Source organism: Triplophysa rosa, linkage group LG17, assembly GCF_024868665.1.
Source record: "Triplophysa rosa linkage group LG17, Trosa_1v2, whole genome shotgun sequence".
Classification (NCBI taxonomy): Eukaryota; Metazoa; Chordata; class Actinopteri; order Cypriniformes; family Nemacheilidae; genus Triplophysa; species Triplophysa rosa.
Genome location: NC_079906.1, coordinates 15,051,976 through 15,066,907, shown reverse-complemented (window position 1 = coordinate 15,066,907; position 14,932 = coordinate 15,051,976). Strand labels below are relative to the sequence as shown.

At 38.6% G+C, this 14,932-nt stretch overlaps 2 protein-coding genes across 7 annotated transcripts in view; one reads left to right on the top strand and one right to left on the bottom strand.

The window, feature by feature from the left end:
• The window catches only part of smim1 (small integral membrane protein 1), a 35,458-nt gene extending 25,265 nt beyond the window's left edge, over positions 1 to 10,193 (bottom strand). For 2 of the 4 annotated variants that reach the window (XM_057356668.1, XM_057356666.1), the window contains exon 1: positions 9,983 to 10,193. The gene's annotated coding sequence lies outside the window, so the exon portion shown is untranslated. The remainder of the gene's footprint in view (positions 1 to 9,982) is intronic. The other 2 variants (XM_057356665.1, XM_057356667.1) reach the window with 1 other exon arrangement.
• LOC130568036 (tumor necrosis factor receptor superfamily member 5-like) lies at positions 2,127 to 9,305 on the top strand. 3 transcript variants are annotated; one of them, XM_057356656.1, is made up of 9 exons: positions 2,127 to 2,391; positions 3,229 to 3,318; positions 3,872 to 3,997; positions 4,109 to 4,264; positions 6,420 to 6,504; positions 6,596 to 6,774; positions 7,105 to 7,118; positions 7,330 to 7,385; positions 7,473 to 9,305. In XM_057356656.1, the coding sequence occupies exons 2-9, from the start codon at positions 3,306 to 3,308 to the stop codon at positions 7,486 to 7,488; spliced, it is 645 nt and encodes a 214-aa protein (XP_057212639.1). In that variant the 5' UTR covers positions 2,127 to 2,391; positions 3,229 to 3,305; the 3' UTR covers positions 7,489 to 9,305. The 3 variants fall into 3 exon arrangements, with proteins under 3 accessions (XP_057212639.1, XP_057212638.1, XP_057212640.1); XM_057356655.1 differs by lacking the exon at positions 2,127 to 2,391 and adding an exon at positions 2,660 to 3,012 and having other exon boundaries at positions 7,473 to 9,300; XM_057356657.1 differs by lacking the exon at positions 2,127 to 2,391 and adding an exon at positions 3,020 to 3,135 and having other exon boundaries at positions 7,473 to 9,304.
• Positions 10,194 to 14,932: the final 4,739 nt, after the last annotated feature.

Genomic DNA, 14,932 nt, shown 5'->3' with positions numbered 1-14,932 from the left:
ATTGAGGAATGGTGTGTGATGACTTTTGGAAGCAATCAGGTGGAGGGGGTGCGATAGGGGGCGAATAAAAACCCGAAAAATCCCATTGATTTAACATTGCACCCAACTTTGAGGGATCGTAGCTCCTAGCGAGGATATCGTAGAAATATGAAAATAATACACGATTAGAAGAGGCTATCAGGCTCTGTAAGAACATCACTCACAATGGGGTGTAAGTTGTACCCCTGGGGTGTAAGAGCCTCCCAAAATTTCCCAATCACAGGAAGCATGCCCATATAAGGCGTAAAATGTCCCGTGTTGAATATCTTAGCAGTAGAACCACTTAGAGACAAGGGGGTGGGCTCATTTGACTCAGACAACCAATCAGTGTCACATGATCATTATGAAGATATTAAGCCACGCCCATTGCAACCATTTACAGCAACCTAGCAACCGATCCCATAGACTACCATTATAAAAAGTCCATATGGATATCTTTGCAGAACAATGTCGTAGAGACGAGGGGGTGGGCTCATTTCACTCAGACAACCAATCAGTGTCACAGGATCATCTTAAAGCTATTAAGCCACGCCCATAGCAACCATTTACAGCAACCGATCCCATTGACTCCCATTATCAAAAGATCATATGGATATCTTTGCAGTACAGTGTCGTAGAGATGAGGGGGTGGGCACGTATTACTCAGGCAACCAATCAGTGGCCCAGGAAGTTCATTAAGCCACGAAGCCACGCCCATAGCAACAAAACATCTTAACTTAGCAACCGTTTAACAACACCTATATCTCTGCATCAGAACATCATAGAGACACGGGGGTTGGTTCGTTTCACTCATAGCTTAGAGCATCATCAATTAGCACATGCTAAGCCACGCCCATAGCAACCAAACAGGTTAGCCTAGCAACCGTTTAGCAAAACCTATATCTATGCATAGGAACATAATGCATTGCTGATTATAACGTTGTAAATAACATTAAGTTTCTTGGACTGACCAATCAAATCGCTTTATGAGACGTAAAACATTATAAGCTGCGGGAATTACTTTCGTTTTGAATGTAGCAGCGTTTTGGGCTTTTAAAGAGTACGTGCATTTAAAGCACACCGTTCTTAAAGTCTCTCCACTTACAGGTGCTGGTCATATAATTAGAATATCATCAAAAAGTTTATTTATTTCACTAATTCCATTCAAAAAGTGAAACTTGTATATTATATTCATTCATTACACACAGACTGATATACAGTATTTCATGCATGAAGTGCTCTAAAACTTCCTGGTATACGGCTGCGTTGACCTTGGACCTCAGAAAACACAGTGGACCAACACCAGCAGATGACATGGCACCCCAAACCATCACTGACTGTGGAAACTTTACACTGGACCTCAAGCAACGTGGATTCTGTGCCTCTCCTCTCTTCCTCCAGACTCTGGGACCCTGATTTCCAAAGGAAATGCAAAATTTACTTTCATCAGAGAACATAACTTTGGACCACTCAGCAGCAGTCCAGTCCTTTTTGTCTTTAGCCCAGGCGAGACGCTTCTGATGCTTCCTGCTGCTGACCAACTTTATGGAGATGCAGATTTCATTTTCCAACAGGACTTGGCACCTGCACACAGTGCCAAAGCTACCAGTACCTGGTTTAAGGACCATGGTATCCCTGTTCTTAATTGGCCAGCAAACTCGCCTGACCTTAACCCCATAGAAAATCTATGGGGTATTGTGAAGAGGAAGATGCGATATGCCAGACCCAACAATGCAGAAGAGCTGAAGGCCACTATCAGAGCAACCTGGCCTCTCATAACACCTGAGCAGTGCCACAGACTGATCGACTCCATGCCACGCCGCATTGCTGCAGTAATTCAGGCAAAAGGAGCCCCAACTAAGTATTGAGTGCTGTACATGCTCATACTTTTCATCTTCATACTTTTCAGTTGGCCAAGATTTCTAAAAATCCTTTCTTTGTATTGGTCTTAAGTAATATTCTAATTTTCTGAGATACTGAATTTGGGATTTTCATTAGTTGTCAGTTATAATCATCAAATTGAAAGAAATAAACATTTGAAATATATCAGTCTTTGTGTAATGAATTAATATAATATGCAAGTTTCACTTTTTGAATGGAATTAGTGAAATAAATCAACTTTTTGATGATATTCTAATTATATGACCAGCACCTGTATTTGAAATGTTAAGGCGGGCCAGGTAAAGATGATTGACGGGCCGCCAGTTGACTAGCCCTGGTCTATGTCTTTGTTACTAATGCTACATTGTTTATTTGCATCGATACAAAATAAAAGACTCTTTTGTTTGCTCTTGTGATTTGTAGCTTCCATAAACAGTCTCGGAGTCTGCACTTATCGCCGCTTTCTTTGGCCAAGGCCCGCATGACTGACAGGTAAAGCAACCAATCACGTTGCGTGCCGCGTCATGTTTAGAGTCGCGGAAATGTCCCCGCAGTAACAGAGACTAACACTTTCATTATTCTGTTACATATCAGTGCACAAATCTGGTCGATTATTAAATTGAACTGTTGTGTTGCCTGCCTGTCTAGCAACGTTTGTTTATACATAACATAAAATAGCGTCTGTCTTTTCAAAAGTTACATAGCGTTTCATGAAGTTCATTGAGTGGCTCCAACAATTTCGGTTTGAACGTCTTCAAAAATTGTCACGTGATTTTTGGTAAGGGAACATAGTATACATCGATGCTCCCTGGTTTTTGCAGTCCATTGTGGGAGTTTTTAGGGATCGAACGTCTCAGTGCACTGGAAGGATTTTGCGAATGAGGCAGCCCTTAAAATGGCTGACTCCCTGGCAGTGCCCTGAGTAGTGAACAATGGAGCTGATCGAGACACAGCCTGAGATTACCATGAACGCAAAATGGCGGGTTGACCACGCCATTTGGACACGACGACAACGACAACAACAAAGAGGGCAGAAATGTTGATGTTTCTTATCTTTCGAACTAAAAGCTATGAAAACGTTTGCGAAACTTCGCGCTGTTACTTACGTATCTGGTAAGGTTGACCGCAGTGTGTTCTAGCTGTGTCGTGAACCTATAAAATGTCCGTCTGTATGCGAAATTACAAAACCACGATTAAAACAGCTTTTGTGTTAATAGTAACCAGTTAAGAAGTTATGTAAGTTATCAAATACATCTACAATGTATGTCGTGTGAAATGTTTCTGGTTGCACTGGTGTGGTTTACTAGCCGTTTTCCCGTTTCTCCACAGTTCTTTACATTCTTGTCGCATATGGAAATATTTGTGGCCCAAGTGAATATAAATCATCTGAAGGGGAATGTTGTCCAATGTGCAATATAGGTAGGCAAGAAATGACACTAAAGCCCATTGCACATTGAGTCCGAAATTTGCGTCCGAACGTTAAAAAAATAAATACGACCTCACGTTGTGTCAATCACATCTACACACTGCCTCCGATATTATCTTACGTCATAAAAAAAATTCGGACCGGGTTCGATTTTTTGCGTTTTTCGCATCCGTCAAGCATTTTGAGTGGCCTTTTTTTTTTTAGCAATTCAGAGACACCGTACAAACGAGAGCCAAATACGAAAAAACGCATACGAAAATTTCGGACTGTATGTGCAAAGACCTTAACACTGAATTTGTAAGCAATCATTCAACATTCAAAATGACAAGATATAAACGCTTCATACATTGTTACAAAGAATGATTTAATTAAATGCACATTTTTAAAACCATACAAGCAACAGCAGTAAATTTATGTAATACAACCTCGGTTTAACATGTAGCCTACTTGCTAGTGTTGCTCCTAGTGATATGCGAGTCATCCACCGAGGCCGCACACTAAACGTCATCTGTGTTCATGCGTTTGTTCATGGTCTGTCTTTTGTAGGGTCTGTAGTATATCGTGACTGCGCTGGGGATTTTAGCACAACCTGCATACCATGCCTACACGGAAAATTCATGGATAAACCCAATGGGGTTTATGATTGCTCTATATGTAAACACTGTAGTGAACGTAGGTTATTTTTCCATGTGAATTTTTCATATCTTTTAATATCTAGAATTTTCAATCTTACAGTAATTCTTACATGTACTGTAAGTGATCCTATGTGTTTGTGTGTTTTAGGGAACGGCCTTTACATTCAGAGTAAATGCACTACAATACAAAACTCTATCTGTGATGTGCTTGATGGATATCACTGTATTGATAACACCAGTTCAGAGTGTCAACATGCACTAAAGCACAGTGAATGCAAACCAGGGCAAGAATCAAAAACACCAGGTATTGTTTCAAAACACAGCAATTTATATTTCTGAATGAAAGTAAAATATTAATTTAACTCTACAAATCGTCACTGTCCTTCCAAGACTGGATGTTTAAATGTGCTGATTTTCAGGAAATGGAAAAAAAAAAACTGCTACTTATTACTAAATTATTAAATACTGTGTTGTCAAAGTTGACATGCACTTTTTAATGCTTAGTGACAAACATAAAAGTTAAACTTATACTAATGGTTTATGGTGGATTCACACGTTACGTGGCAGTTGCGTTTGTCCAGTTCATTTTCAAAGGGAAACATGCAGTAAGCGGGGACATTCTAAAACGCTTAACGTGAAAAATGCTTAACGTACCTAAACAGAGATCAAGGAAAACCCAGTTTCTGTCAAACCTTCCTTAATGGACTTATATGGTGAGAACGCTTAACGTAATATTCACTTTATCCGCGGAAGAAGAGCTTGTTCTTTTGACAGCAGCAAGTGTTTATTAGAAGTAAAATTTGACATAAATTTGGTTTTCCTTGATCGCTGTTTAGGTACGTTACGCCACGTTAAGATGTTTCCTTATAATGCACTTCTATGGGGGAGAAAACGCTTAACGTGATATTATTCACTTTATCCGTGGACCAAGAGCTCGTTCTTTTGACAGCAGCAAGTGTTTAGTACAAGGAAGGTTTGACAGAAACTTGGTTTTCCTTGATCTCTGTTTAGGTATGTTAAGCGTTTTAGAATGTCCCGGTAAGTGGCAAAATGCGGGCCGCTTCTTTGGTGGAGCTGAGAATGTGCGCAAGCAGTGCTCGTGCATCCAAAATCCTGCAACTTCCACGGGCACAGCTCTTTGCGGCATGCGCAGCTGAAGATAAAATTATTTTATCTTTTTGTGAACGGCAACGGCAGCCACATTGGCTTAACGGCGGCTGTCGCGCGGCAACTCCACCGCGTACCGTGTGAATCCACCATTATGTTGGAAATGTCGCGTGGCAGCCACCTTTAAGCCGCTTGCGCAACACCGCCAATTCTGTGTGATCGAAATGGCTATGTTATGAGAGACAGTTGCCAATCAAAATAGTAACTTGGTATTAGCACCTATTGTATTATTGCTCCTATAACATATTGCTTTATTGCTCCCTGAACTCTCTGTAAGTCACTTTGGATAAAAGCGTGAAACCCATTCATTTCAATGCTGTGTCGACCAAAGCGCACGCGCAGCGCATCGCTGTCAAGCCTGTGCGCACGCTGTGGACAAAGTTAAATTTTGTTCAACTTTTGCTGCTGCGTTCTGTGACAATTACCCCCGCGGCCAATAGAAACGAGGCATCCAAGCGCGGAAAACAAAATGGATGAACAGCTACTGTGTGTAGGAATTTTCAGAACTGCACAAAACAAATTTGCACTTGAATAGGGACAATTCGGTTGAAACGTTGTGTCATGGAGACATATGTCAATTCAAGTTGGCACGTCAGGTGTGTTTTAAGTCAGGTAGCTTGTTGTAGGTAGGCAATATGAAAAACTCCACCTACTTCGCTCTGGGCAGCGCAGCGCAAATTGAAGGGCTACACTGAACCCAGCGGCCAGCCCAGTGCATTCCTTGTCCTATGTGAAAGCCGCATTAGGAAGGTGCACCTCTCAGAAAACGTAGACAAATGAAGATCATTTTAGATGTTTAATTACCACTTGGATCATTGGCATTGCGAGACGAGGGCAAAGTATTTATTTTTTATGAAAATCTCAAATTTGACCAAAATCCATATTTTTCACTTTTTCCTGTAGCTCAAAATTGTTGTCATGTGATTAGCTGCTGCTCCATAGGTTTCATGTGGTGCACTTAAAAAACTTGTGCAGGCCAAAAGCCTGAAGAAAATGACAATACAACCCCCCACATGCACTTTAATCATGCCTTTTTAATATGGTAGGGATAAGATTAATAATCTTAGATATCAATCAGGAGTGGTCAGGATACTCTAAAAATATCCTTTTGTGGAAAAGAAAATCACCTTTTATGTTAAACTTGGGTTTGGAACGATAAGAAGGTGAATAAACCATGATAGATATTTAATATTTATTTATTTAATATTTATTTTAGATGAATGTACATTCATTCATATGATGGTTAAATGTGTAAGGTTGTTTTTTGTGTCCGGTCTCTTTAATGATTACAGGAACAAAGAGATCAGATACAGTGTGTGTGGATTGTCCTTCTGGATTTTATTCTTCAACAGGTGAAAACTGCACCAGATGGAGAGAGTATGTTAAATGTTATTAGTGGTCTGTCTTTCTTGCATTTTATTCGTTGTGTATTTATTCTGTGTGTTTATTATAATGTGTTTTATTTCAGTTGTGCTGCCAAGAATGAGATTAAGACTGAAGCTGGCAACTCTATAAAAGATGTCACTTGCACACAGCAGAACAGGGGCAGATATGGTGTCATAGCAGCTGTATCTGTATTCATAGCTATTTTACCCATAATGTACTGCATAAGACTACAGATGAAAAAGTTAAAGCAGCGCATTACAAGTGAGTACATGCAGGATTCAAATGAATGGAATTTATGGTGCGTTTTGGTGACTTCTGATTTAACTGGTGATTATTGATAGTGTTAAAAATAGTCAAAGGTTTTAATAATAATTACTAATAACTTCTAAAACCTAAGTCATCTTGCTTATGCAGAGATCAGTTAAATACAGTAAATGAGATTTGAAGAGAGATTTTTTTTAAATAATAGTGTGAAGAAATGTCTGTTTTCATCCTATGTTGTTTGGACCTTTGAAACAGTAGAGCTATTCCTGACATATTATAGCATGTTTCTATTTTCACCTCACATTTTTTCCTGTTAATGTTTTACAGGTCGTGTACTAAGCGTAAGTCTTTTTCTTGCATTTTTAAACGATAGAAATTAGCAATTGCAATTTAGTTTTGTATTTTACTATTAAATATTGTGTGTTACACCGAAGGAGTTCATTTTTATTTTTTGATCATTTTTAATACATTTGCTGTTTTGATTTATATATCAGGACAGTTTTAATGCTTGCCTGGATTTCGAATGAATTTTTTGGTGTTGTGCTTTAACAGCTTCCCATAGAAGAAACAGTCGAAGGCTGCCATTCCAGTACAACACACCATATGCTGTAAGTGAAAACTGTCTTCACACTAGTTATGAAGGTGCCACAGTGTTATAAGAATCCTAATATAAACAGCATTTTGTTTGTTTACAGAGAGGAAAACAAATAGGACAAGGAAACAACAGTTATCACAAGTACAGACCACAAACAGCCGTCATTACTTTCAACATGACATTAGTGCCTTATTAACACAGTAATCTTTGTAAATGACCATTTTACCATATCTTTGTTAATGTTTAAACATTTTGTCATACCAGCAATCCTGTTCCCTGCTCACACATTCCGGTCATTTACTGGTATTTTTGAAAAGGTCACATTCATTTGCTCTGTGATTCAATCTTCTCCTATTGCTGTGACCTTGACGTGGTGGAGAAGCTTCAATACCTCAAGACTTGATTAGCTGAAGAAAGTTATCATTCTCCCAGTTTTAATCACAAAGGCAAAGGAGGGGAAACAAACAACAGCAACACCAGCAGATACAGTACTTAAAAAGCTAAGTATTGTTTATAGACAGATCCTTGACATGACAACAAATAACCATTAAAAATAATATACTGTAAACATTTACATCTGTGAGGTATTGTACTGTAGATTATATTATGTACCTTTCCTGTGGCTCAGTGGTTAGAGCATGGCACTCGCAATGCCAAGGTCATGGGTTCGAGCCCAGGAGGTTGCAAATAGTTGGAAACAAATGGATAATAAGATGCAATGTAAGTCGCTTTGGATAAAAGCGTCTGCCAAATGCATAAATGTAAAATGAAACTTTTTTACTCTGCTATTGAAAAGTACTTTCTCTACTGCATTTAAACAAGTTTAGTCATAGCAGTTTTGCATGTCAGTTTGTGCAGGACCTATTTGCGAGCCTCCACTCAACAGTAGCAATAACTCGATGATCAACAAGACATTCAATAAAAAGGAAATAAAGAGGCAGAGACCACTTGAGTGTTACACATGACTTGACCAATATTTTTTTCTCCATGTGACAGCAACCCACGTTGAAACAGTACCATTGTCTGTATCACTGTTTATACCCTGTAATACAATAAGCATGAACTGTATGTGTCTGCACAAATATTTGTAAATTCTGTAATCTTTTATAGGAACAAAATATTCATGTTATCTACTTTTTATTTTAATAATTTAGCCAAACTTTCTACAATAGTTTAAACAATGTTTTGTATACTTTAGGCCCGGTTTCACTGACACGGCTTAGCTTAAGCAAGCACTATGCCTTGAATTAAGATATGTCACTTTTATTGAAATGTCTTTGTAGGGACGCAGATGGGATTTAGAAGTCTGTTTCTGACTCCTGCTTTGCCTTGAATAAATAAAGTCGGTTATGCTAATCCATTTATTGTCCTTTGGCATTGCAAATAACAAAAATAAAAGTAAAACTTCGATTTTCTATTAATAAACATATATTCCATTCATATATATATATATTCCAACTCATCATGCACTTGGCTTAAATATACTTAAAATACTCATATGCCCTCTAGTGTTACAAACAAAATTACAATTCAATAAAATGACTCCAACAGTCTTAGAAGAATAAGTTACTGGTTTGCATCTTGAGACGAAACAATGGCACGTATATATTTTAAGATATTTGTGGGCAAGTTATGTTGAGTTAAGACAGGTCACACATTCATTTTAGTCTGGGACTAGCCTTAAGCCTTTGAAACTGGGCCATTATGTATTAGGCTACTTGGGAGGATTCTAAATGCATATAAAGGTGTAGCTTCAATTAAACAAGATACAAACAACATTTCTGAACAAACTTGTGTATATGAAACAGTCTAAAACAATGGAAGAATATAATTACATTACAGGACGTTGTGGCATTAGCTTTACTATAGCTTAGCAAATATTTATGCTTTTGAAAGATATCTGCTCTGCTCATTGTTACATCTTTGAACAAACAAGTATAAAGCAAGTATAAATGACTACACACTTTACTAAAATTCAATTGGAACCACAGCAATGTTAAATGTATACACAGAAATATTTACATTTATATTTTCACTAAATATATATACAAAAGTGATGTGGTATACCCATGCTAAAACTTTGATAACGTTCTTGGATACTGTTAATTGTAAATAATCAGTTGTGTTTCAAACAGTTTTCACTTTAAAGGAATATAGTTCAAATAGGATCAATAACTTTAACAGCGACCAGAACATTGGGGTAATCTTTAATAAAATGTAAAGGTAACACTTTACAATAAGGTGCTATTTGTTAACAATTATTTAATGCATTAGCTAACATGAACTAACAATGAACAATACTTCTACAGCATTTATTAATATTACTACATGTTAATTTCAGCATTCATAAATACATTATTAAAATCAAACGTTGTCACTGTTAACGTTAGTTAATGCGCCATGAACTAAAATGAATAGCTGTATTGACATGAACTAACATTAACAAGGAATAATAAATGCTGAAAAACGAAATTGTTCATTGTTAGCTAATGCATTTACTAATGTTAACTAATAGCACCTTATTGTAAAGTGTTACCAATGTAAATATGACCATTATCGATCACGCTTCAAAGACTGCACAGTCATGCAGACGCGAAAAACAGGTCTTACCTACCTGAGGATGCTGCCCACATCAATAGTACACGCCCTTTCATTACAATGCTCTTATAGCCGATCTCCGAGCATGTGTCTACACCTTTACAGATTACTTTTTTTGTCCAAGGGGAGTCCAAGAAATCATCTTATTTTGTGAGAAAATACCATCTTATCTCATTTCTCTTTAGCCTACCGGATGGCGGTGGTTGCGCGCATTAAGTGCGCATTCACTCTCTCTTATGCATTTATAGATATACTAGGTGAATGAGCGACCCCTCATGGTGCTATAAAAAGGCAAAAAAATCACGTCATCATCTTTACCGTTTCTCGATTTTGGAACCATATTCCTAATTTCCCATACAGACGCACCCTTCACAAAGTTCATCAAACATATAAAAGCCTAATCTTTTCATTGAATACTAGACAAACATGTAGGCTTTTGTTGAAACTTTGCATCTTTGCCTTTAGGACCAGTCTTAAAAAGACAGTATGCCTATGTGGTATACATACATGTGTCCACATTGTAATCTGTATTTGTAATTATTTATGTTTTATTAATGTGTTCTGAGCCTGTTTAAAGGGGCAAAGAAATTAAGACCTCAATTTTAACCCAAGCTTTTGTTATATAAGAGGGAATGGTATTCAAGCGAACGATCCTGTAAGTGTCAGACCTGAAAACGCCCTTGTTACTGAAATAACAACTGTTATTGACACCAGGCTCCACGAACGCCAGGTCCTGGAATGCACCTATCTCATTGATAGGTTGAACACCGCCTCCACAGAAAAATATCAAGGACTACTTCTCTAGCCCCGCCCACAAGTTGCGCGGAACGAGATAGAGCGAGCAAGCAATAAACATGCCGTTAAAGATCACAAAATATTGTGCAGTCAGTGCCTGGTTGTGGAAGTACACAGTCTGCATAACCTTCCTTCGGATTCCAACATTAGTAATGCGTGGTTGAAGTTTATTTTTAAAGAGGTTCCAGCTCACGTGGGTAAAACATTACCGCAAATTCCTTTATGAACAAGGCAGAGGTTGACGATGGATTTGCGGAGAGACTAAAATTAAAAAGCAGTGCTATGCCGTCGTCAATATGGGATCCGATAGGAATGGCGCAGCAATCTTACGTGAGTAAAACATTTTTGTACTATGCGTCACTATTGCTTTGTTAGAGATCGCTTGATATGCCCTGATAGCCCTATTTGCACGAGATTAGTATTACCTGGGGACCTCTTGTCACGTGTAATAATTGCAGAGGTTGTCTGTGATCTTAATCCCGTGCGAATTGGCCATGTCTGTAATTTGTAAAGTAAAAATTCCCCCACAAATGACCTACCATATTTTGATGAACACCGCAGTCCTGTGATAATATTAGTCCAGTGCGAATCGGCATCTCTGTGATTTGGTGGGCTCATTTCATTTTTCAAGGTTTTATCCACCGTTTGCAAATAATGGAGGCTGTCTTGAAGTGTTTTGGTATTATTTCGGGTGCTGGGTCATATCCATAAATTACCGGGAGTCTCCCGTTTTTATATTTATCATGGAAACTCTACGGTCATATATCATTAAACACCATACAACTATAAGCTATACAAAAGCCTTGCCATCACATCCGGGAAATAAATCAGAACATTTGAGGAAAAATCACTGGCTTCATTTATCCCGTGCGAATGCGCCACATGAAATACAGATGTGGGGAGGTAATTTATAAATCACACGAGGTCCCCATACAATACTACTGTGCGAATAGGGCAAAATTGGCGAATGTGTAACCTAACGTTACGTTTGTGACCAAATTCACAGAAGGCTCCAACTAAGTTTACCACGCAAACTGCTATCCAATCATAGCAGTGGGCGTTTACTTCCAAGTCTTCATGGCAGAACGCCCATTCAAACCGATCGTTTGTCAAGCCGGCCTCAAAACACCTCAAAGTTTACATTAAACATTTTTCAAGAACACACTGTATCTGTTGCATTTATTAATGTACTCTAGCCAGCTTTCCTCTTAAAATGAAACAGACTGCTGCATCGTCACAGAATATATAAAAAAGTTAGGAATCTCTACCTCAGAGTTTGAAAAAATAGGGGTCCCCAAATAGTATCTCCCATAGGGGCCCCAAACAGCTAGAAACGGCCCTGCTCATGATGATCTACCAGCAGAGCTCTATATAAAACTTTATTTTTAACTGTTGTACAATATTTTCTGTACTCCTTCTTTTGATACAGTGATGATGTGTTTTGTGTGATTATAATTGTCCTGTTAAAACATATTTTCATATTTCAATAAATAACTCTAATAAATTGAAATGCGTTTTAAATGTATGTATTTATTTTGAATGCATCTTTGTGTAGTCCTAATTTCATATAAAAATACTATTATCATAATTTATTGATTTGTTGATTTTTCTTTATAAAAAGAATAAATTCTTTATTAAAAACGAATTCAAAAACATGACAAATAAAGTAAAAAATAACTTTTTTAACCATTTTATTAAACAATCCATAAAGCCACACAGGTGCATTATAAGCGTTTTGACGAATGTCCACTACAGTACTGTCGTTAGACGCAGGTTATATTACATTTATTAATTTAATTTGGTCAGTATAACATGTGTTAATGTGATCTTATAATTTCTGTATTGCACGTCACTGACATTTACCAGTTTTGACTATTTTTACCATTAAAAAAGAACCACCAGGGAACGTTATTTTCTGGTTGCAAAAATACCAAAAAATAACCACCAGGGAACATTGTTTTCTGGTTATTTTCTGGTTCCAAAAAACTAACCGATAAATAACCATCAGGGAATGTTACTTTCTGGTTGCAAAAAATACCAAAAAATAACCACCAGGGAACGTTATTTTCTGGTTATTTAAAAAAAAAAACAGCCTGCAACATTCTGCGAACGTTATTTTCTGGTTGAAAAAAATTTTGGTTCCCAAAAAATAACCAAAAGGGAACCAAAAACTAACATTAGGGGAACTCAACTCAACTTTATTTATATAGCGCTTTTTACAATTTTCATTGTTACAAAGCAGCTGTACATAAGACATATTGACTATAAGCAAACTAATTAAAGCTGTACCTGCAAAAACAAGAAAAAGGTGAAAACAAAGAAGACAGACATACCCACATACAAAACACTCCACACACACAATATGCATACGTACTAACACACATACACACAGACACACACACACGGACGCGCACGCACGCAAACACACACACACACACATACACAGACAAGTACGCGCACACACACACACACACACACACACACACACACACGCACACGCACACGCACACACAGTGAGAGCACACATTTAAGATAAAGGAGAGAGAAGCACAGGTCAAATATAACAGACTATAAATTCCTATATGCAATATTAATTAAGTAAAACTTTAAAATTCTAAAGCAGCCCCCCGGCCAGGCAGATGCAAAACAGTATGCAAACGGTGGCGAGGAACCCAAAACTCTAATTGAGAAAAAAACCTCAGGAGAACCCAGGCCCAACCAGGGGATTCCAGTTCCCCTCTGGCAAATGCTGCTGCCTCTGCACAAGCTTCAGAGAGCTTGCACAAGGCTAAATAATATAAATAAACTTACTAATAAGGTAAATTATAGTTTAAGATTATCATTAGTAATCTAATAGCATTTGAAATTTTGTGGTGAGGACGTGTCAGGTGACCGCGTCCTTCTTTATCAAGCTCTATCATCTCAGCTCTTGTCAGGTCGCCGCTTCCCATTCTCCGCTCTACCATCAGGTCAGGTCATGAAGACGTGTCAGGTGACCGCGTCCTTCTTTATCCAGCTCTATCATCTCAGCTCTTGTCAGGTCGCCGCTTCCCATTCTCCGCTCTACCATCAGGTCAGGCCATGAACTGCATCCTGCTCGCTGTGGTAACCTTGGAACAATGAGACAAGACTGGCTGAGAGTAGAGTACTGTTCTGCACTCTTTGATGCAACAAGTACATCAGTTGTGTTTTTGGTTCTGGTTGATCTAACTAGTGCAGCCTAAACCCTCAGAAGATTTATATTATGGAAGTCTAGTGTATGCAAGATTAAAAAGATGCGTCTTTAGTCTAGATTTAAACTGACAGAGTGTGTCTGCCTCCCGGACAGTGCAGGGAAGACTATTCCAATGTTTAGGTGCTAGATAGGATAAGGATCTACCACCTGTACTTGATTTTGAAATTCTAGGTATTACCAACTGACAGGACGCCTGAGAGCGTAATGCACGTGAAGGACTGTAATACAAAAGGAGTTCATTCAAGTACTGAGGAGCTAAACCATAGGGCTTTGTAGGGAACGTTCTGTGTTTGCTGGGATCTGACCTCACATCACAAAGACTGCACAGTCATGCAGACGCACAACATCAGGAAAAACAGGTGTTACCTAACTGAGGATGCTCTCCCACATTAACAGTCCACACCTTTTTCATTTCTAGACTGGACTATTGCAATGCTCTTCTAGCCGATCTTCCAGCAGGTACACATTTACAGATTGCCTTTTTGTCCAAGAGGAGTTCAAGAGATCATCTTAGTGAGAAAAACATATCTTCTCATTTCTCTTCACCGGATACCGGTGGCTGCGCACGTCAAGCTCAGTCACTCTTATGCATTTATAGATGGGGAATGAGCGACCCCTCGTGGTGATATAAAAAGGCACAAAACCTACGTCTATTCATTTTCACCGTTCCTCGAGTTTCATACAGGCGTACCTCTCACATTACCACATGACCGGCAGCAGCCATATCACCCTTTAGCCCAAGACTGGTTACCCACTGGAGCTAAGCAGGGCTGAGGCTGGTCAGTACCTGGATGGGAGACCTGCAGGAGAAACTAGGTTGCTGCTGGAAGAGGTGTTAGTGAGGCCAGCAGGGGATGCTCACCCTGTGGTCTGTGTGGGTCCTAATGCTGTCAAAAAAGCACCATCCTTCGGATGAGATGTTAAACCGAGGT

Excerpts from the sequence above, each read along its gene's own strand:
- LOC130568036 (XM_057356655.1), top strand. The coding sequence starts at position 2,970 with ATGAAAACGTTTGCGAAACTTCGCGCTGTTACTTACGTATCTG. Across the intron at positions 3,998-4,108 it reads ATGTAAACACTGTAGTGAAC|GGAACGGCCTTTACATTCAG; the intron begins GTAGGTTATTTT and ends TGTGTGTTTTAG. Across the intron at positions 4,265-6,419 it reads GCAAGAATCAAAAACACCAG|GAACAAAGAGATCAGATACA; the intron begins GTATTGTTTCAA and ends TAATGATTACAG.